The sequence below is a fragment of the Kryptolebias marmoratus genome, linkage group LG13 (assembly GCF_001649575.2).
Source record: "Kryptolebias marmoratus isolate JLee-2015 linkage group LG13, ASM164957v2, whole genome shotgun sequence".
Lineage (NCBI taxonomy): Eukaryota > Metazoa > Chordata > Actinopteri > Cyprinodontiformes > Rivulidae > Kryptolebias > Kryptolebias marmoratus.
The window spans coordinates 22,351,532-22,373,968 of NC_051442.1; the positions used below are offsets into that span (position 1 = coordinate 22,351,532).

The window sequence follows — 22,437 nt, forward strand, 5'->3', positions numbered from 1 at the left end:
GTACAGATATGCATCTTTTAATGGTTTAAAATAAAATAAGAAAAATCTAGTTATTTCCATGCAGTGTCCAGAAAGAGGTGTTGTTCAGCTTGTAGGGCACCACAACTGCTTCCACCCACCTCCATCATCATCATCATCATATGAAATAACTTTTTGTCACAACAAATAAAAGTGGCTGGTAAAACATTTTTAATTTCCACCCCTGGTTATGGGTAAACTTCTCTACTTAGGTATAATCTGTCCAAATTACATTGTTCCAGAAGCCTTGTTGTTCTTTCAGATGCAACTTTGTAAACCAAAGTCGTGCTCCCATGTTCCTTTTTTTGTTTTTAAAAGAAAAATGACTTTTTCCTGGCAACCTTTAACTTCAACCCATACTTGTTCAGCCTTTTTCTACTTCTATTCAATTTTAACCTTTAATCAGCTAACTGAGGCCAGTAGAGATTAAAATGGAGCACTTAGATTTTTGAGCAGTGCACAGTCTGACCTCAGGGTAAATTTACTGGGATGTCCACTCCTGGGAAGATTGGCAGCTGTCTTAAATGTTTTCTACTTGTGAATTTTCTTTCTCTTTGTAGACTGATGGACTTCAAATAGTTTGGCAATGACCTTTAACCCTTCCAAGCTTGATGGGCAGCAAAAGTTGACATTGCCACTAAAACTCCTGCTTTTAAGGAAGCAATCACACTGATGATGATCAGTTCATCAATACATTTGATCAGCAGCACCTGGCTGCTACTTTCCCTTTTAATGAGATAGTCAGTCAATCTTGAAGTGATGTTCTGTCTAATTGTTCTAAATAGTTAGTACCTTATCAGTTATGACATCACACATATGCCCCTTTTACACAGGCTCTAAAGGTCCCAGCTCCACTCTACTCGGCTTGCTTTGCATGTGTTTCCACTGGCCGGTCCCTGCTTTTTTGGTCCATGCTTTGGGGTAGGGCTAGCGGGGTCGGCCCTGCTTTGGTGGGCAGCGCAAGCTTAGCTCCTGTTCACTCATTTGTCGTGGGTGTGGCCAGATGCAAGCATAAAGAGCGAACGGTAGGAATATAAACAACAGCGTTAGCTTACCCTGCAACATTTATGCCGTCTGTCCCCCAGCTGAAGGCGCTGTAAAGCCTGAAATCTCCGGCGGATAACAGCTGTCCTACTCTGCGCAACAATCGCGGCATCCAGTGCATTTCTTCCACTGCGCCTCCCCATAAGTTTAAAAAACAGCAACAACACAGGACCAACGTTGTCCATAGCGCTTCCCCTGCTGCACAAGGAGGCGTTCCTCTGCTACCGACCAAGCTGGCCGGTGGAGACGCGATGCATTCTTTATAGATCCGAGCAGAGTAGAGTGGAGTAGAGCGGGACTTCTGAATTAAAGCACAGATTGTAGAGAAAGAGGCAGAAGTCTTTGTCCAGATTAAGCTAATAGCTGGCCAAACGAGTCCCAGCAGCCTTTCCATATACATGCAAAGGCTGTCTATGCTCAGCACACACATGCAATTGCATAGTAACATGGACATTGTTTAGTTGAGAAAACTGTGACTGATAAGGTACAAACTATTGATAACAATTTGACAGGACTCTCTTTTTAAATCCTGAGAAAATGGCAATGGTGGACTTACTTTGTCGCCAAAAACTTTTTAAATTTGTCCACTAAAACTCTTGCTTTTAAAGAAGCAATCACACTGATGATGATCAGTTAATCAATACATTTGATCAGCTGCACCTGGCTTTTGTCAATTTGTCTTTGTTTTTGTTGAAAAATAGGATATTGTGGAATCTGTGATTTTGTACACTCAAGGTTAGATTTGAATAATTTTAGAACTTGGAAAAGAACAGATTATTTTTACTATTTTAAATTTCAGCATAGGCAGTTGCCTTGGGATAATTAAAGTTTTGAATGTAATTTTATTTATACACAGACTTGTCATATATTCAGATTCAGCTTTGTTGTAAATGAACTGTTTTGTTTATTGTTGTTGTTCTCCTTGTTGTTGTTGTTAATCAACTATGATGGCATCTCTAAAGGTTTTAGTGGACAAATTACTGCCTATGCAGTTGTTATTGTTGTTCCCAAGGAAACCAGTTCTTATTTAAGTTAAAAACGTATCCCATCCAAGTTGTTGGCTCTTGCTTTTTAAAGTTTTAAAGAGTCTCTCCAGAATGACTGCACCCTGCTAAATACTCACCCACATCCAAATGCAGACACAAATGCATGCGCGGTAATTATAATGTCAGTGCACACGTTTTTTGTGTGTTTGGAATCATTGCTTTGCAACTGTTGCAGCCATCAAACCTTTAGGCATTAAGTCATTTTTGAGATCAGGAAGGTATTGCTGCTTTGGATGACTGAGAGCTGCTGAGCACTCAGATGTTCACCGAATAAGTAGTATTGTAATACATCACCTTAGTTTTCAACATTAAATTGTTCAGGCATTGGGTGAACACTTGTTTGTGTGTTGTTTCACTCAAGATGTTTTTGTTTTTTCTGTCCTTTCTATTGATGTACCATTTTTATAAATTTTTAAGGAATTTTTGTAGTGGTTGTTTTTATGAACTGTTGGCTTTAAACGTCTGGTGTCATTTTACTCTAACCCTCAGTTCAGTTCAGCATAGGCACTTCTCCAGCTCATTAGAGAGTTAAAAACCACATATTCAACCTCATGCTGAATTAATGGAAAATTGTACACACTTGGCCTCCACAAATGTGGGCGAAAGAACATAACCACACAATAGCGATTTGTTTCTCATTCTCTGCCTCTTTTTTAAAATCCTAATCAGATTGGGGTTAATTTGAAATCAGGTCATATTTAAACAAGATCTAGTGAAAACTTTGGTTTCTTATTTAGTAGAAAAAAACTCGGTGTAAAAAATTTTTTCAGGCTAGTTATTTTATGAGTCTCGTCTGTTGTGAGGGAAATCATAAGGTGGACTGTATACAAACTGCAAATTTAAAAGAAACGAAGTTGAACTGATTATGTATATTTTTGTCCTTCTGTTGCAAATAGAGGCTGGCAGCAGCTTCAGAGGAAGTGGAGCAAATTAATCTAATTGTTGTACAAGGAAACCAATGGGGGCTGTTGTTATTAATAAGCTGAACTGAGCAAAGGACAGAAGGAGCTCAAATCAACCATTTTGATTACAGTTAGCACTCTTTTCTCTGTCTTTTGAAACAAACATTAAATTTTGGTTCGTGTGTTTTACTGTTTTATTGGTAAAAATCAAATAATATATACAGTAGTCATTCCAATCATGAAGAAATCTTTTTCTGTAGGGTTTTGACTGATTCAGTTCCAAACTCTGAAACTGTTTGGCAGCACAGAAAATGTTTTAACATCCTTAACACTATGCAGGGTCACAGTTGAACAAACCCAGATGACCAGAGAATGCTCCAGGCTCTCCAAAGTAAACCGGACACAGCCTATACTCCTCCAGTCCGTGGCAGGTTTTAATTCGATACACAGAGCCAATGAAAGAGAGAAACGGAGTTTCCTTTTCTTTGTTTATTGTCCTGTTATGGCTCGTATAAAATTTATACCCTTTAAAAATGTATTTATATCTTGTACTGTACTTGCAGAATGTGGAATTTTCCAGAGTATTTGTTTATAGTCAAATTTGTCACTTGGCTTCTGTTAGTTTGAGCATGTCTTTTTGCCCAGACTGACTCATTACTCTTATTCTCTTTTTGCTAACAAAGTACCACTCAGGAGTTTGTTGAAAACATCACATTTTATTCAGAGCTTAGTTCCCAAATGAGGTTAACAGTTTTCTCTTTCCTATTTCTGCATTATTTTTTTTTAATTGAATGTGAAATAGTGCATTTGTGCCATATTTCACATAACTTGTGTTTGATTATTTCTTGACTTTTTTCTGAAGTGTGACTAGATTTGCCCAGTTGCTCTTGGAGCACTGACCAAAATCTCAGGCAGAGTTGGTCTCTGAAGTCATCATTAAACTGTCTGTTAATATGAATAATCTTAACTGAGGAGTGTCTAGTTTATAAATGCACATTTACACAGATGCAGAACAACTGAAAATCTTCAGATTGTACATTATTTTACAGTCTGTGACAGTATGTTGATTGCATGTGGAACATCTAATTCTTGTTTCACGCAGAAACATCCATCCATCCATCCATTTTCTTTACCCGCTTCTCCATTCCGGGAAATTCTTTTCTCATCACTCATGACTTCTGGCCGGAAATAGGTCCACTGTGAAAATATGAGTAACATTAACACCAAAGTTTAAATCTGTTTTTTATTTAATCATTCATTTTTATAAGTTAATCTTGCTTATCTTATTAGACCACAGGAGGAAAGAGGAGTACCCAGAGAAAACCTACACATCTATAGGGAGAACATGTAACTATGCAGAAAGGCCCCAGCTGGGAGTCAAACCCTGGACCTTCTTGCTGTGAGGTAGCCATTCTTACCTACTGTTCCATTGTGCAGCTTACCCATGTTACTCAGAGTTGCTTGAACAGACAGCTAAAATAAGCAGACATTCAATAAATAGCTCTTCTGCAGTCATTCAGAACGAGAACATTTTTAAAGGCAACAGCTCTGAGCCTTTCCTAATGCTAATAATATAAAATGTCAGTCATGTGCACAAAAAAAGAGGAAAAAAAAGATCTTAATGCCGGTTCACAAGAAGCACTACGAAGTGAATTGCAGAAATCCAGAACCGGCACCTGCCCACAAACCATTTATTCCTCATCATCTGTGCCCTGCTGTTTTCCAAAGGGAAAACACAATTTGACTTGTAAAATACCACACATAAATTTAATTTCAAATAAAATAAATATGAGTCTAATCATGCTGTTGCTAAACTGAAAGAAAGTTATTTTTTATTACTTCTGGCCCATAAAAATCTAGACAACTTTGACTGTTTTGTTTAAAAGGTAATTTGCTGTGAGGACCGGGGGAAAGGGGTTGGGGTGGGGGTGCACTTCCAATAGATGTCACTGTAGAACACCAGACTCCCCTGACCTCCTCCTCCAACCAGGACGAACACAGACTCAGTAACCATATTCTAATCACAGAAGACATACTCTTAGCCCCCTCAGGCCCTCCCCACAGTGATTGGGGTCAGAGGAGACTTACACTGGTCTCTTGTCACCGGTGGTCTCCCTAACTGAATTTCCTATTCATCTCACACAGCCTTTCCCGTAATTATGTAAATCTGTTGACTGAATTTGGCAGCAATTCGATACTCAGCAATGTCTAACAACAAGTAATGCGACAGAAGAATCTGGTTTGAGTTAGAGCTGCATCTGAACTGGACTTGAGCTTGGTGAAACACACTACACCTGTATTACATTACCACAGTTCAGAGACAGACAGGAAAGAGGAAAAAGAGAAGAAGAAATGCAGCAAGGTTAAAGGATGGGAAACAGAATGTAAGGACATTCAATTTTCAGGACTAAAAAAACCCCAACATTTTGTTATATGCATGTCTGAAAAGAGTAAGAGCAGAAACATAGTGGTTCATGCTTTTCTGCATCAGGAGTTTTTCAGAAACAATCGATGTAGCAGCCTATTGGGTTCTTGTCCTATCACTTTGTACCCTGAAACCCAAAACTGTTTTGAAGCCATTTCTACATTTAGACTAGTCAAGTTTATTTTTCACAATAAAATACAAAAAAAAAAGATTTTTTTTGTAATCATCTATTATTATTTTTTTTTCTTTCATTGCCTCTCCTACTTTCTTTTGATCCTGTCACCATCACACTTTGACTGTGTGCTGGGTAACTGAGAGGAAACTGGAAACTGTATCAAAGGATAAAAAAAAATAGTTTTGGAAAAATCTTTAGTCAAGCTAAGAATGTTTTTTCTTCTTATTTTGTGTTATTGTTAATGTGGACATTCTCAGCATTTTTCTGTCAGAATAATGATCCACACTTATTGTATTTAGCACCTTTTTAATCTCTCTGAGTTCTGAAAAACTTTTTCCAATGTTTCTTTATTCACCCTGTCATGCACACCCATACAATGCTTTTTTCTACTATATATTTTGCACTTTTTATACAGTGCATTTTATGTTCTCACTTATACACAGAGTCACATATTTGGGGCAATGGGACATTATTTTTTTGTTTATTTTTTTTTTAATTTTATGAACATCGAAAAAATTATCCATGTCAAAAGATATCTGGGCCTTGGCATCCCACCAGTGTTGTTTCAGAAATTTCTGTTTATCAGTGACCCAAGGGAGAAATGAATGAAAATGAACTCTGTTGAATAAGATGAAATCAATTTTTTTTCAGAAATGGAGAGAAGTTGCACATAAGTACTGCATTCAGTCTCCGTATGAATCCTCTGCCTGAGCAAAGAAAAATCTTTCAAATTAAACACCCTGTGCTACACACACAGAAGTCATAAAAAAGAGGTGCAAGAACATCTATGTGTTATCTGGGACCATCTGTTTCTAAGCAGAGTGGAAAAGTGCTGAGATTTTTTTTTTTTCCTTTCACCTACGGCCAGCATTCAGAACATACAGATTCTGAAAAGCTGTGTGTTCTTGTTATATCAAACAAATTAAAAATACATGCATAAAAAAAATATTCTATGACAGTAGCATAAACAAGGCCTCAGAAGGAGAAAACCAGATCCATGTTTTCACCTCTCATCCATTTCGTCCATCTTGTTCCAGTAGCCCATTTTTCATCAGGGTGCTCTGGTTCCCCAGCACCTGACGCAGACCTTGTTTGGCCGGGCGACGTGTGAGCCGGCATGTGATTCATATTTATCTCTCTCATGGTATGAGGTAGGCAGTAACTCAAAGGGTCTTGCCTAAGGAGCTCAATTTCACTGTTGTATCTTTGCCGGCCTGGATTTGAACCCGGGTCTCCTGGGTGAAAGTCTGGTGAGTTACCCATTGAGCTATCCAGACAGCAAAGCAGCAGAAATGTGCAGTTCTAGGCACAGCCAAGATACTGCGCAGAACCCTCGAGCTCCCAGGCCTTTGGTAGAGGACCCGAGCTCAGAGGATGAAACAAAGACCACCCGCGGAGGGTGAGAAGGGAATTTTTTTTTAACATGTACATAAGTCTTCATGGCCTTTTCTATGACAGCCAAAATTTCAACTTGCATCTTGTTTTCACTGATCATCCTCCAGATGTTTCTACCACTTGATTGGAGTCCACATGTAGTAAATTGTAGTTCATTGGACATAATTTGGAAAGGCACACACATTCTATATAAGGTCCAATAGTTGACAGTGCATGCCAGAGCACAAACCAACTATGAAGTCGGAAGGAATTGTCTGTAGACCTTCAAGACAGGATTGTGTCGAGGTACAGATCTTAAAAAGGATCCAGAAAAATTTCTGCAGTGTAGAAAGTCCCAATGAGCACAGTAGCTTACATCATGAAAAATGTTTGGAACCACCAGGCCCAGTGCTAAAGACTGGCTGCCTGTCCAATCTGAGCAATCTGGGTAAAAGGGCCTTACTCAGGGAGGTGACCAAGAACAGATGGTGTCAGGGACCACATAAAACCAGCAAGAGAGAGAGAGAAATTAGAAAATAAATAAATAAATAAATAAAGTTTTCTAATTTATTTATAAAAATTACTTTTCTCAAAATTGCCTTAGTTTTGGGCCTATAAAAGACGTCAGCATAACAAACTTTTAACACAGGCGCCAACATAAGAAACTCAAGCACTAACTGGTGACTGATCAGGAGGAAAATTTATGTAGTGGCAGATCAGACCTTTATGACACAAGATGGAGGAAATCCAAACTAAACCAAATTACAAAAATTGCAACAAAAACAAAATTGATCAAAGTAGTTCTAAATAGTAACCTATGAAAGAATATTATTTACATTGTCAAAATTACCTGGTCAAGACAGAAGAATCAAGCAAACTACATCACCTCTCACAACTTCTCCCTCTGACATGAAACATTGTTAGTCTGTGATCTCTAAGCAGATCTAACTGGGATTTTTCCTGGACTGGCAGTGCAACGCCAGTAACATCTCCAAAGGAACTGGTAACAAAAAACAGCAGAAATTAAATCATTGCAAATGACACAATAAACTACAGCAAGATTTGACAAAGGAAGTTAATAGAATGTGTGCTCTCCAAACAGTCAGCCACACTATCAAAAATTGCTACAAATATGTAAATATGCTACTTGAAGATTTACTGTAAATGCCTAGTTATTTAATTTAAATTATTTAAAGTTGTGTATATTTAAAGTCAAGTAACAAAACACATTAAAAAAAAAAAAAACATACAAAAGTTACTTCCATGACCATTGTTCACCGTGTGGCTGCAGGTGCTGCTGTCACAAATGGTCACGCTGACAGAGCTCCAGCATTGGTCTGGGAAAGAAGAGAACCTTCCAAGAAAGACAACCATTTCTGCAGCTCTGCAATAATCAGGCCTGATTGGTGAAGAAATGGTTGTCCTTCTGGATGCTTCCCTTGTACCATTTCTCAAACCTCTGTGCACGTCCAGAACACTTACGGTATGTTGTGAGTGTATCTTAAGCTACATACCCTATTTGCAACAGCCTATGATTTGGTCATTTAGTATTAAACAATTTTTTAATATTGCATAAAGTATTTAATATTTGTGGCACTCTTAGAGCCCGAAAAAGGGTTTATCTTGTAGGTAAACTCATACAGTCATTTCTAAGTCAAAGGGGCACGGGTTTTTTTTCTTTTTCTTTCACTTGTTTTTACTTTTTTCCTTTCTACTAATCTCCCTCTGGAGTTTGAATTCTGTTTATTGGACATGACGTGCTGAAGAAAACGTACATGCAGCTTCTCAATAAGCTGTGGGACTTTAGATAATGGGAGTTGATAAAGTCGTAAATGATTAAACAGTGACTTTTATACCGAAACTAAAATATTTCATTACAAACCTGCAGGCAGTTAGCTACATTCCACATCTAAAAATATATATATTGTTGCTTATTATGTAAAATTCCAGAAATGGGTTTCTCCTATTTATCTAAACTTCTTTATAAATCAAACCAAAGCAGTTTATTAACCAGTCAATACTAAACATCAGCATAAAGCCTGTTAATAAACTGGATGTGACTTTTATAAAATCTATTATATTAACAGGTGTTTGTTGTGTTTCTCTTCTGTTTATATTTTATTTGTCTGAAATTTTACCTACAGGTATGTATTTTCATTGAGGGATTCTTTTGACAGGTTTTCCCTTGAATTTACCATTTACCTGTAATTAACAATGTGGCACTTAGCTGATTCATTGTACTTTTAGTTATCCTTATGAGTGTTTGAAATCAGGCTAACTTGAATGAAAAGGATTTTTTCTAACCGGTGACTTGGCTCAGAATCCTTATAAAATATTATGACATATTAGTATGGCATATGGCATTAGATGTTACTAATTAGAATTGTTTAATGAAAAGAAGAGTTGTAATCCCAGCTCACATTTAACAACAACAAAAAAAAAACTTTTTACAAGTCACATTCTGACAGAAGCAATTCTTCACACTGCAAATATGTTGGAAGATATTTTCTGTGGTAAGCAAATGCCTCTGGTGTTTATGAATTCTGATTCTTAGTTTAACTCTGAGACTGGTTGATGATGACCATGGCACGTATTCAAGACCAGAACACGGGTTTGAGCTGAAGGGAAGTGAGTTTCTGTTGTGAATGAGTTATGTGACCTTAGGCAGACTCAAACAACTTTTCAGTCCTGTTCTGTATATTTATTGAGACACTTGAAAGGCTGCAGCTATTAATCACGTTGGATTTCATATTCCATGCCACTTCACAGGATTCTTGAGGTTTTGAATGTCTGTTGCACCATGTGAGGTTTTTCAATCAGCTATAGCACAGTTGTACATGCAAACTCTTCAAACATGAATTCAGCAAATAAAAGCGTAGCATTCCTCGAGGGAATTCATATCACAGACGGACTTTTCATGAGTTTGAAACTAAGATTATTTTATGTTGAGAGATGGAGTTGTTGCCATTTTGATCAAACCTTGAAAATAATGGTACGCTCAATCTCAAGCAAATATCACAAGATGTCACACTCACAGTAAATGTTATTCAAACCTTCCAGCTACTACCACATCAAGTTTTAGCTCAGTATCTATAAAACTGACTGAGTTATAGCTATGATTGTGTTGGCTAATGTGGATTGGCTGTGGTGGCCATCTTGAATTGGACTGACTCTGAAAGTTAATCATTTTTAATGTGCATAAAATGGTTACTTTATGAGAGATTAAATGAAATTTGTCCAGTGGTTCATGAGATATTTTGCCTTATGACAGACACACTAACACACACAGGCATGGGCAAAATCAATATCTCTTTACTTTGCCTTTCAGCAGTAGGCAATGAATTTATATTTACGATTGTCAAATTAAAGCTTAATTTGCAATGTTCATATTTTTATTTACCTGTAAAACAGTTCGGTACCCATCTGTAGCCAGGTTGTCTCAGCCATTGTGTATTCATCCTGGTCAACATTTTGGTGTAATATATTCAGTGGAGGAGTGAAGGCCTTATGACTGAGTTTCATTATGTGCCAAGAATAGGCCAGATGGGCGGAATCATTGAAGTGCTGCACTATAGCAAACATAATCAACCATTTCAAATCCACCAGTGAGCTAGAAAGAGCCTCTCAGAAGGAAAGTTCTGTCTAATTTGAATCAAATGAAGTTTTTTGGGACAAACAAGTTGAAAGCAGCGGAGGGAAAAAAAACAAGGTTGAGAACAAAGTGCAATCATACACCAGGTTCCTGTAGATCCTCGTTGTTTACAAAAAATTATGACTAACAGGCAAATTTTCCAGAATGTTTGTTAGTTTCAGCCTTTGCATCAGATTCCTCATATTTGCTGTTGGTTGTTATGTTTTATTGTCAGAGTTTTTCAAGTAAAATAAATATACTGTATAACACCAAATTTTATGAGGCCTGGTTATTCTGCTCAGCCACAAAAATAATGTGTATGCTGTAAATCTTCTGAACGAGTCAAAGTTAAATGAAACATCAAAACAATAGATCAAATGAAAATCTTCCTGTATGTAAATACCGTGTACTGATGTCTGCACCACGGAGGTGAGGTGGTTGTTTATTCAATCAAAGCTAGATGCAGCCCTCAAACAGTTGGCAGCAATTATCCTCTTGGCGAGTAAAAGAAATGGCAATCAAGAGATTCTGAGCTGTATACGTGGATCTCAGAGCTGTAAACAAAAACTAACTATAATTGGAGCAACAGGCCACTGTGTGAGTCAGTTGTACGAAAATAAAGAGATGATGAGAGAATTAAAACAATTACAGGCAGACAAATATACTGCTGTGACGGGTGTAATGGAAGAATAAAGCTTCACCTGCTGCCATGAATAAAGTTGGCACAATCTGCTTTTCACACTCCACCCAGACTGCTTCCAGAAAGAACACTATTGAACACTATTGAAACACCTCTATTACTATCCCTGTTCAAAATCTTTGGTCTGTGTCTCGTTGCCCATCTTCCAAGTAAAACATGCAAAACATACACCCAAACATGTGGCTCTATTGAGAATAGTGTGGTAGGACTTTTGGTAATGGTACATTGTACATTGTTGACAAAATTATCAAAGAAAAAAGAAAAGGTTACCGTAATGGGATTTTGGCAAAACGTAAGAAAACTCAGCCCTCTTTGAGCTCTGTAACTCAGACATACTTCACAGAAAGTTGGACCTAAAGTGGCATTTTGATCTCTAGCAGTTATTTGCACAATCACAGTTTAAGTTTGGTGATATTTTTTTTTCTGCTGAATGTTCAACTGACAGTTCATTATGGCGCACATAGTAACTTTTGAATTGTCTTAAATATTAATATTTATATATATTAAATATTTTTTTGTATTACATATACAAATTACACATCAAAATGTAGGCATTTTTTTCTTCTTTCACCCAGTTTGTCATTCACTGCTATAGGACTAGGGCTTTTCTCTCCAATCTCCCCAGAATGCATAGTGCTCAGCCAGGCTTCCACTGATTCAATTATATTTTAGCTCAAAATGTTCTCTTCAAACCTGGAAGCAAAGGGTCTTTTGTAACTTGTCATATCTCCTATATAAAACACTGCAGAAACATAAAACCCTTCACATGTGTGACTAACAGTCTTCTGCTGCTCACAGTTCAGAATTCTTAAGATCTGACTTGCCATTTTTGCACAGCAACACTTTGAGGCTTAATTTAGTGTGTGTCCGTCTGCCTCTTATTACCTTTCATACATCAAAAATAATTTTCGAAGCTTAGATTATTCCAAAGGTATGTTTAAATTTTGGGCAGTAGCTGCATTGGCACCATCTAACATTTATTTAGAAATTTTCTAGTTGCCTTTTTTTGTACATCTCACTTGAAGTGGCATCTGTTAGTTTATTTGAAAGGTGGCGAGGTATTAATTGTTCATAGGTTTTGCACAAGTCAAAATGTCTGAACTATTTCTTGAACTGCACTCTGTGACTAATGACATGATTTGCATCCCTTTAACTAAAAATCCTTTCAGGCCAGTTAGCTGCCCAAGAGGAAATGTTGCTGTAGCAGGATAAGTAGAAACTATTATAGTGGTGGCATCACAGTGTTACAGATCATTTTAAGCGGTTCATCCATCCTGATTCATTTTTGCAAATATTTAGCACTTGTAATATTTATAATGTAATAGAATTTTTTTTTTTATCATTTACATGCTCATGAATCAGTCATAAGTGGGAAACGTACTACTGACATATGATCAGTGACAGGTTATCTCCCAAAGCTCCATGTCTCTGCATGAGCTGCGTGTATGAAAACTAATGCCTGTGTCAACTTTGTGGATTTTGGTGAGGTATCCAGTCCTCAGTTTTACCAGCGGGATGGTGGAGGAAGGAACACCTGGTTAGCCCCCTCTATAACAAGCTGTCATAGGAACTAATGAGCTGCCTGATTACCTTCCCTTGGGAGGATGTAAAACCTATACTTTTTCTATTTTTACCCCACTGGTCAAAAACATGCTGATTATAAATCACAAGGTAATCGTCAGGTATGCACAGGATCCTTCAGAGTTTGATTTGAAGAGTTTTGATGCTTGAATTGCCCATGATGAAAATATCCCATGTCCCAGATTGTCTCCACTAACCACCTCCAGCGACAGTATGTGACTTCTCAATGGTCCATGATGTTTACACTGATGAGCATTTCCTGTATGGAAAACCTAAAACCTTAAAACCTAAAATGCAGGATCTGCAAAGGAAAGGGAGGATGCTTTGTTACCTACCACCACCACCTCCAACTCCCTCAGTGCCACATCATCAGCAATCATCCTCAGAACTTGCAGCAGCCCGCCCACATTAGAGGTCTAATCTGAAAGTGATTAGCACTGACAAATTCAGGGAAACTGTAATGTGCGGCAAAAGCAATGCTATGTTTATTTAGCCTCTGAACAGAGCTCAGGGCAAACATGAACGTTTTGCCAATTGATGGATGGCATGCACTGTAAACTGACCAATTCCAGACGGATCTCCGTCAGCGTCAGAGGTTTGTGTGTGGTCATGGCAGACCCAACTTGTTTACATTGCTGCATTCATCTCCCTGTTGCTTTATCTCTGTGACAAATGAGGATGAATCCTCAAAATTTTGAACTGATCCTTTAAACTCTTATTTTGTTGTCATACTGACTTGTTATCCCACTACGCATGCTGCAGTTCATATCACTCTGAGTTTACGTTGCTAACAAGGATGAAACTGCAGGCAAATGGCAGCAACAAGTAGAATTATTTAGATCTGTTTAGATCTGTTTGATTACAGTGCTTTGAAAATGTATTCATACCCCTTAAACTTTGTCACATTACAACCACAAACCTTAAAGTATTTTACTGAGATTGTGATCTTATGTGATAGACCAACACAAAGTAGCACAAATAATGAAGTAGAAGAAAAATGTGAGATGGTGTTTAATACCTTTTACAAGTAAAAATCTGAAATGTGTGGTGTGTTTTTGTATTCAACTCCCTTTACTCTGATACCCTGAGCTAAAATCTAGAGCAGCTAGTTGCTTTCAGAAGTCACCTAATTTGTAAACAGAGTCCACCTGTGTCTAATTTTATCTCAGTATAAATCCAGCTGTTGTCTGAAGGCCTCAGAGATTTGCTACAGAACAATAGTGATCAAATAGCATCATAAAGACCAAGGAACTTACCAGACAAGTCGGGAATAATGTTGTTGAGAAGTTTAAAGCAGGGTGAGGCTAGAAAACAATATCCCAAGCTTTGATCATCTCACAAAGCACAAAAATAGAAGGAGCATGGCACAACTGTAAACATACCAAGACATGGTTGTCCACCTAAACTGACAGTCCGGGCATGGAGAGCATTAATCAGAGAAGAAGCCAATGGTAACGCTGGAGAAGCTGCAGAGATCCACAGCTCAGGTGGGACAATGTGTCTACAGGACAGCTATTGGTCCTGTACTGCATAAATCTGTCCTTTTATGAAAAAGTGGCAACAAGAAAATCATTGATGAAAGAAGACCTTAAGAAGTCCTGTTTGCTGTTTACAAGCCAGTCCTGGAACAAAACTTGTTAGAGGCTGCAAAAGACAGGATCGGAGGTTCACCTTCAAGTAGCAGAACAACCTGAAACATCCACTCAGATCTACAATAGAGTGGTTCAGATCAAAGCATATTCATGTTTTAGAATGGTCCAGTCAAAGTCAAGACCTGAATCCAACTTAAAATCTTTGGTGTGTTCACAGACACACTCCATCCAATCTGACTGAGCTTAAGCTGTTTTCCGAATAAGAATGGGCAAATATTTCAATCTCGAAATGTACAAAGGTGATGGAGACAAATCCAAAAATATTTGCAGCTGGAACTGTAGCAAAAGATAGTTTTATAAAATATTGACTAAACAAGGCTGAAAACAAATACACACCACTTTTCAGATTTTTATTTGTAAGAAAACATTTAAAACCATATATAATTTGTCTTCCACTTGCACTACTATAATAATGCACTACTTTGTATTGGCCTATTACAAAATATCCCAATAAAATACTTTTGAAGTTTGTGGTTGCAACGTGACAAAGTGTGGAAAAGGGCTATAAATAGTTTTGTAAGGCACTGTGTGTCATGTGATAAAGCCCTAGTGGGTGTCTCCGCTCTACCTCCCCACCCACTGCCACTTGGTGCTCTCACCTTTCAGTTGTCCTCAATGGGCTCTGGGACGTTCTCACAACAATCTGGTTAGCTCTGTTACAAAGAGCCTGTGGCCAGCTTGAAAGCACTCATCCAGACACATGCGCACAAGCATGCAAAAGACTCCAGCTGTCATCACAAGGATATTAGGAGACGCTGGAAATGACTCTTTATATTTTTTTTTATTCTTCATCTGCTTGCTGACACAGAAGCATAGATGTTTTTGTCTGTGTTGTTGTGTGTAGCAGAATTAAACCAGTGTGCTTTTTATTCAGTGTCAGAGACAACACATAAATTGCAACATACTTCCAGAGAAGTTTGGGTTTACAGACCAGATTCTAAACTTTCCCACTCATCTGTTTGTTTCCTTCGTGACGTTGTAGTTTTTACAGCGCTGACATTTTGCAAACGACACCCAGCTCTTTGTCATTAGCCGCCTTTCACATTTCTTCCTCTTCTACAACATTTTCCTATTTTCCAGATGATTTAGCCAGGTCACTAATGATTTTGTGCTTGTCTCACGTGGGCAGAGAGGATGGAAGGAATGCTGATGTTTGCATATTTGACAGCCACCATCTTGTACAGATGCCTTCACAAGATGATGGCCATGAAAATACATGTAGTACAGACACGCAGACAAGAAATTTAAAGCAGTTTCTTCCACAGAGGGCCAGACCAGTTTATGAATATTCATAGACTGGCTTATTGAGCATGGAGACAGCTGTAGGTGTCTGATGATTTTTTTTTTCTAAATATTTTTTCCACACATCATAACAACAACAATATTAAAGACCTTGCATTCCTTTAAGTAATGTATATCACCCACTGCCTTTCATTTCAGACTTTTAAACTAAGATCATCTTATGCTGAGAAATGGAGTTATAGCCATTTTGGCCAAACCTTGTAAGTGCACTGTCTACAATCTTGTGATATTGTGAGGTCTCACAAGATGTGTTGGCTGACTCTCAGTTACTACCACACCAAATTTATCAAAGTACCTGCAAAATTGGCAGATTTGAAGCCATTTTTGGGTTTGCTAAGATTGCTTAGCTGTGGCAGCCATGTTGAATTGGATTGATTCCAAAAGTTAATTCATTGTAGATTTACAACCAATGAATAATTTCTGAGCGTAAAATTAAAACCTGTCAAACTAGTTTATGACATTTTACTAACACTACAGACAATTGATGTCTGTACACACATGCACGCAGGCAAAAACATCTCATCAGTAGTGTGGCTGCCAACTAGACACTGCCAAGCAAAGAGCGATCAAAATCTTGAGTTAACAGGTGAAGGTTTGTAACCTTTAATCAATCTCATTGATCTCAAAATTCAGAGCAACCCTGTGATGTCACTTACCTTCAATGTGCTGGATATCTGTCAAGATTTTAGACATAAGGTGAACAGTTGAAAACGCACATACAGATGCGTGGCCTCTCCACACACACTCAGATATAGGAATGTGTTATAACATAGGTCTCCTCTTAGACAAGCTGTGTGGTTATTAACCTTTAGAGTTGATGCCAAGCAAAAGGATTTAAAGATAGCATTTTGTTATTCCTTCTTGCCTAGAAAGAAAGCATGCAGTATGCTGTACAAATGTTTTTACTCCCACTGAAACTGTAATATTTATTCTTTGCTCATATCTGAGTCATAATTTTTAATTCATACTTTCTTGACCAGAACCTCAAGGTGCCCATGAGATTTGGAATTTCTTTTTTTAGCATCTGGTAAGAGAAAGCGCAGATCCACTTTTCCCACGTCTCTGTTTATGTATGTGTGAGTGTGTGCATGTGTTTTTTTTTTCTAAACTGGTGGTGTTATTGATCTTTGCTTACTGTTAAAACCCAATTCCGCCATTAGTTGGTCAGAGCCTGAGGTCTACTCTGAACCATGAATAGATCTCTGTGTTGTTGGTGTGGGTTTCGGATCTTTCCATCACCAGCTGGGTTTTGAGGTGACACCCTCGCTCACCACCCAAGATCTGAGCTGTGTTTAATAAAAACTTTACACTGATACTACCAGGGTTTTAGTTTCATATTCTGTATGAACCCTTTAAGGCTAGAACTAAGCCAAAAACTCTTGAACACTGATGAAAACACTGATGAACATGTCATTCACTTACTGTACAATTCATACTAAACACTGTACTTGTTACTCAAGCAGCTTCTCTAAAAGAATGATATCTAACCATTTTGTCTGTGAAAAATTGATCTGTGGTTGCCATCTGTGTTTTTTGTCGGTGTGAGCTTTGCTTTTTTTGCTACCATGGTTGCTATTTCTAAGCTCTGTAAGAGCAGTTGTGCCACTAGAGCAGTTGACTAAATACTCGTGCAGAAGTTAAAAATGCATCTTTCTCATTTTTCTAGGAATATGTAAGTAGTTTCACATAATGAAATACTGGTTAAAAATTTCTGAAAAATGTCTGAAAAATGGAATGCCCAAAAAAAGCTTCTCATCCAAGAAGCTTTCTCAATTGAGAAAGCTTTTTTTGATTTACCATGTCCTGGATGACTGAGAATCTACACCAAAACTTGAAAGCCGATTTCACCTCTTGCACTTCACTTACTTGCGACAAAATACAATTTTGTCCTAAATAGAACAGTGCTTACTCTTACAGTGATCTGGCAAACCCTTAGCCATCTTGTATTAATAGTCTGATCCAATGCTATAAAAGAAACACACTCATGTGTTTGCATAATGCCAGACTGACTGAATTGCATAGCTGCTGGTTAGCTTAAGACTTTTCTGTACTGAAGGCTGGCCTGAGTATTTCAGAAACTGCTGATGAACTGGGAGTTTTACGAATAATTACAGACAATGGTCCAAAAAAGAGGAAATATTCAGTGAGCAACAGTTTTGCAAGTAAAAAATGCCTTATTGGTGTCAGATGAGAATGAGTAGACTGGTTGAAGATGATGGAAAGGCAACAATATTTCAAATAACCATCCAACCGAGTTTTGCAGAACACCATCTCTGATTGTGCAACACGTCCAACCTTGAAGCAGATGCACTACATCAGCAGAAGACCACATCATGTGCCACTCCTGTCATCTAAGATCAAGAAAGATGAGGCTACAGCTCACAGACTCACCAAAACTAGGCAATAAGAAATTAGAAAAACATCACCTGGTCTGATGAGGCTCTGTAAACCCTAGAGATTGGTTGTGCTTGAAAATCCCAATAGATCTGTAGTTCAGTAAGTGTAGTTCTTGTCATTAGTCTCTAAATTCCTAAAAAGAAAAGAAGAAACAAACCACAAAGCCTAAGCTTTATGAAGTATTTCTGTGAAAAAGGAAATAACTTTTGACTTGTGTATTAATAGTCAGTTTTGTAGTAGGCCTGCAGCTTTATAGAAGGGTTGCAGCTAGGAAATATTTTAGTAATTGGTTGCTCTATTGAATAATCTATTGATCAATTAAGTAATCAGATATACATGTACTATCCCAGTGGTTCCCAACCTTTTTTTAAAAAAATCTCCCAATCAGTATTTATAATTACAGACGTCCCTCCTCTCTCTACCATCAAAACCACATTCCTAGCTGTACGTTTGTGTGCCGGCACACCATGAAAGATCAATAAAGTAATTTATTATTTATTTATCGGTAATTCTTTATAGAATTCTTTGTCTCATGAAAAAGTTAAGTCAACCTGAATCTCAGGATGTAAGGATGTTTGTGGCTTTTGTTTTGAATATCCAAAATTGTAGAATCTCTGACTGGCAGGTAAGGCTGGGTCCGATATTTAAACTTTGTGTTTAGCCTTGCATGAGTGCATTATCCTGCCTTTTGATTGTCCAAAACTATCTGTTTTCCTGAAAATATTTATTTGACACAAATCCGTTTAAAGACAGACAAGTTCATAATCATGGCTGAGTTAATGTAAGTCCTCTTTGTTGGAAACATAGAAGTCCAATAATGCGTAAATCCTTTTATAAGAATGTCTGAGTATTGGTAAAGTGGCACTTCATTTCCTCTGAAAGCAAGTTGCATATCTCTGCATAGAGACGGACAAAGCCACTGGACTGCTCCATCTGCAAATTTAAGTTTGTCTTGAAGCTAAACCTATATCTGAGAGGCATGGAGTCAAGTTGGCTCACTTCAGCCCCTAAACCAAGTCCTCTGATCAGAGCTGTAAATTCATGGTTGAAAAGGGAGTTGTACTGCATCTCTGTGACATTTTGACCAATGCATGTAACAGACACTTCATTAAGATTTTACAAATGTTAAGTCAACAAATGGCACAATATGTGTTTTTAAAATCATGAGTAATATATGTTGCAGCATATGTTTAAAAGAAGGGAAAAAAGGGGGGGGAGGGGGGCTTTATTAATGTGTGTTAAGTACAACTGACACCCTGAAAACTATTTGTCTCCTGGTTAACTGTAAAATAAAACCCTCTTCACAAGGACATATGACCTTTACCCTCAAAGGCCTAAAATTCTATTTTTCTTTAATTTCTTATCATTAAGTCAGTCATTCATTATGTGCAAATTTATTTTAAAAAATGGTAACCTGAGTCAGAGTAATGTGCAATTAATCTTTGCACCAGTAGTACAGGGGGGGAATTTTAAAAAAAAGGTGAGCGGTGAGGTTGCGGTGGCAGCTGAGTAGAAACAAAACAGATGTCAGCTGGTGCAGGCAGCCTGTGTGACGGAGGGGCCTCTGAGGTATCCGCTGGACGTGCAGCATGATGCTCCTCTGCTGTTCTATGATATAGGTTAAATAAACTCTCTGGGACCAGAGCTGACATTGCTGTGACATCACAGGAAGAGATTTCTGGCTCTAAAACCAAAGCTTTGAGATGGCCTTTGTTTTCTCCTTTTTTTCTCTACTAAATCTGATTCTGTCATCGTGAAATAAAGCTCTGTGGTACAAGGGAGGAACTGTTCAAGGCCACATTTAGAAGGGGGATGTAATAAAAATAGCGGGAGAGGCCACTGGAAACATAATGAGGTTCCTAATGTGCTTTTTGCCCCATTTCATCCAGATGTTCTATCTGTTTTTCTTTCCGCCCACATCTCATCTCCTGTCTTTCAGCGCACCTTACATTTTATCACACATGCCTGTTATCAGCAGAAGGTGCCCATTGTCTGTCCAGATGAGTAATAGTCTGAAGGGGGGAATAGAAATGTGTCATGGTCAAAGAATCCAGACTTCAGAGCCCTCCTGAAGGCAATGCATTTTCTTCTCCAAACATGTCATGCACACGTGTCAGGTTGATGCGCATTAGTGCTAGCTCACCACATAGTGTATGTGTGGCCTTGTAGGGTGGACCATGTTGTTTTAGGTTAATGATGATGGTTTGTTCTCTTGTCTTGCAGCTGAGATATCAGCATGGTTTGACCACCCCAGACCTGCAGCAGACACTACCCAACTTGAAGAACTTCCTGGAACATGGTCTGATGGTTCGATGGTAAGAAAAACCCAAAATGAGAAGAATTATTTGTTACACAAATATTTTTTTTTAACCAAGAATTTATTCCATGTCTTTGAAACTACCAAATTGATTTGTTTTTTTACCCAAAATACTGCTTTTAATTTAGTAAACCACACTGAATACACAACTTAAAATTACATACTAAACAACTTATATACCTTATACATAAAAAAAACATACTTTATGCCAACAACATTCAGCACCACACAAACTCAGCCAGAATGACTGTTACAAAACACAAATCGCTTTTAGACTGGTCCAAGTTTTTTCAATATACAACAGTGCTTTGACTTCTTGGGACCTGATATAAATAAAGGCTGACCTGTTTTAGATCCCATGATGCAAAATTAACAGGACCTTAATTCAGCCAGAAGTTATTTATACTGACATTTTGATAAAAGTCACAGCCCAGTGTGATACCCACCTGTACTGTTGCGGTGGAGGCATCAAAACAATGAAAGAATAATCAGAGGTAGAGCTGATTGGATTTTGAAGAGAGCCTGTGATCTAAGAAAATGGCAGTTTTACCAACATCTGCCTTGCTCTGGGTGCACACCTTCAGGTCAGGTCTTCAGTCGGAAACCAAATATGCTTGTAGACAAACTTCTTAAAAAAAGCTTTAGATGTGACATGATTTTGTAATTTATGGTCATAAACCTTTTGTTCAAGATGATAAAATAATACTTGTCTATTGCCTAATCTAAGAAATTAAAGTTAAAATATCTTAGTAACATATAAAATCTTTCGAATTACTCAAATATAAGCTTTTCCAGACAGACTGTAATACCATATACTTTACTATAATTAAAGGATGACTTAACCGTAATGAAAAACGGATACCTCTCCAGTACAATTTATTTGGATGAAACAAATGGTAAAATATTTATTTTATACTTTTCATTTCAAATTTAATATTTTACATTTTTGTACTTTTTATGGTTAAATCAGTTGTTGTTGTTTCCTTTCCACTGGGGCTTTTAATTAATAATCATTTGTCTTACACTTAGCATCATTCTCAAATGCTGTTTTGTAGTTACCTCTATCCAACAATGAACCAGGCATTTTGGATCACTTTGTAAGTGAGAATCATGACAAAGACATGATTAGAGTCAAAAGTTAGCTGATGTCTGAATCCGCTTTCTCTGACTTTTTGTGCATCAGTCTTTTAAGTCAAGTCAAATTTATTCATAATGCACTTTTCAGCAACAAGGCGATTCAAAGGGCTTTACAACATTTTACACAAAAATACAGAGTCAAAACACAAAACTATATCTAATACATGAGTTAAGATAGTCAAACCACACACAACAATATCTAAAATATGAGCTGGGATAATCTAAATGACATCTAATATAATCAGAATAAGAAACACACACACACAAGATAAAATGAAGATAAACTGAGGAAAACCAAACTAAGATATAATGAAAGCTAACATAAACTGAACTAGGATTTAAAAACCCCAGTTGATCAGACATGATAAGAACTAAATTAAAGGTGCCGAAAGGCTAACTACGAGTACCAAAGGCCAACTAAGAGTTTAAAACATTTTAATAAAAGCCCAACATGATAAAAGCTAAGATAACTAAACTAAAGGTAATGTAAGGCTAACTAAGAGTACCAAAGGCCAGCTATGAGTTAAATACATTTTAATGAAAGGCCAACTAAAATTGTCAGTGGGGAAAAAAAAAAAATATATAGACAGAGATATGAAAGAGGGTGCCAACGCAGATGCTGAGATTGAATACTGTGCCAAATAGGCCTCTGTCTGCCATAGTTCTAAAAGTGATGGAAAGGTTTATCAGGCGGCCTCAGGAGGGGAGCCGGCACAGGTCCGCAGGTGTCCTGGGG

The 22,437-nt window shown here is 37.6% G+C and overlaps 1 protein-coding gene across 2 annotated transcripts in view; it reads left to right on the forward strand.

Moving 5' to 3' along the window:
- uvrag (UV radiation resistance associated gene) overlaps positions 1-22,437 on the forward strand; it is a 147,982-nt gene that overhangs the window by 106,074 nt on the left and 19,471 nt on the right. For both annotated transcript variants that reach the window (XM_017431110.3, XM_037978903.1), the window contains exon 14: positions 20,471-20,562. In XM_017431110.3, the coding sequence (XP_017286599.1) occupies positions 20,471-20,562 (92 nt within the window). The remainder of the gene's footprint in view (positions 1-20,470; positions 20,563-22,437) is intronic.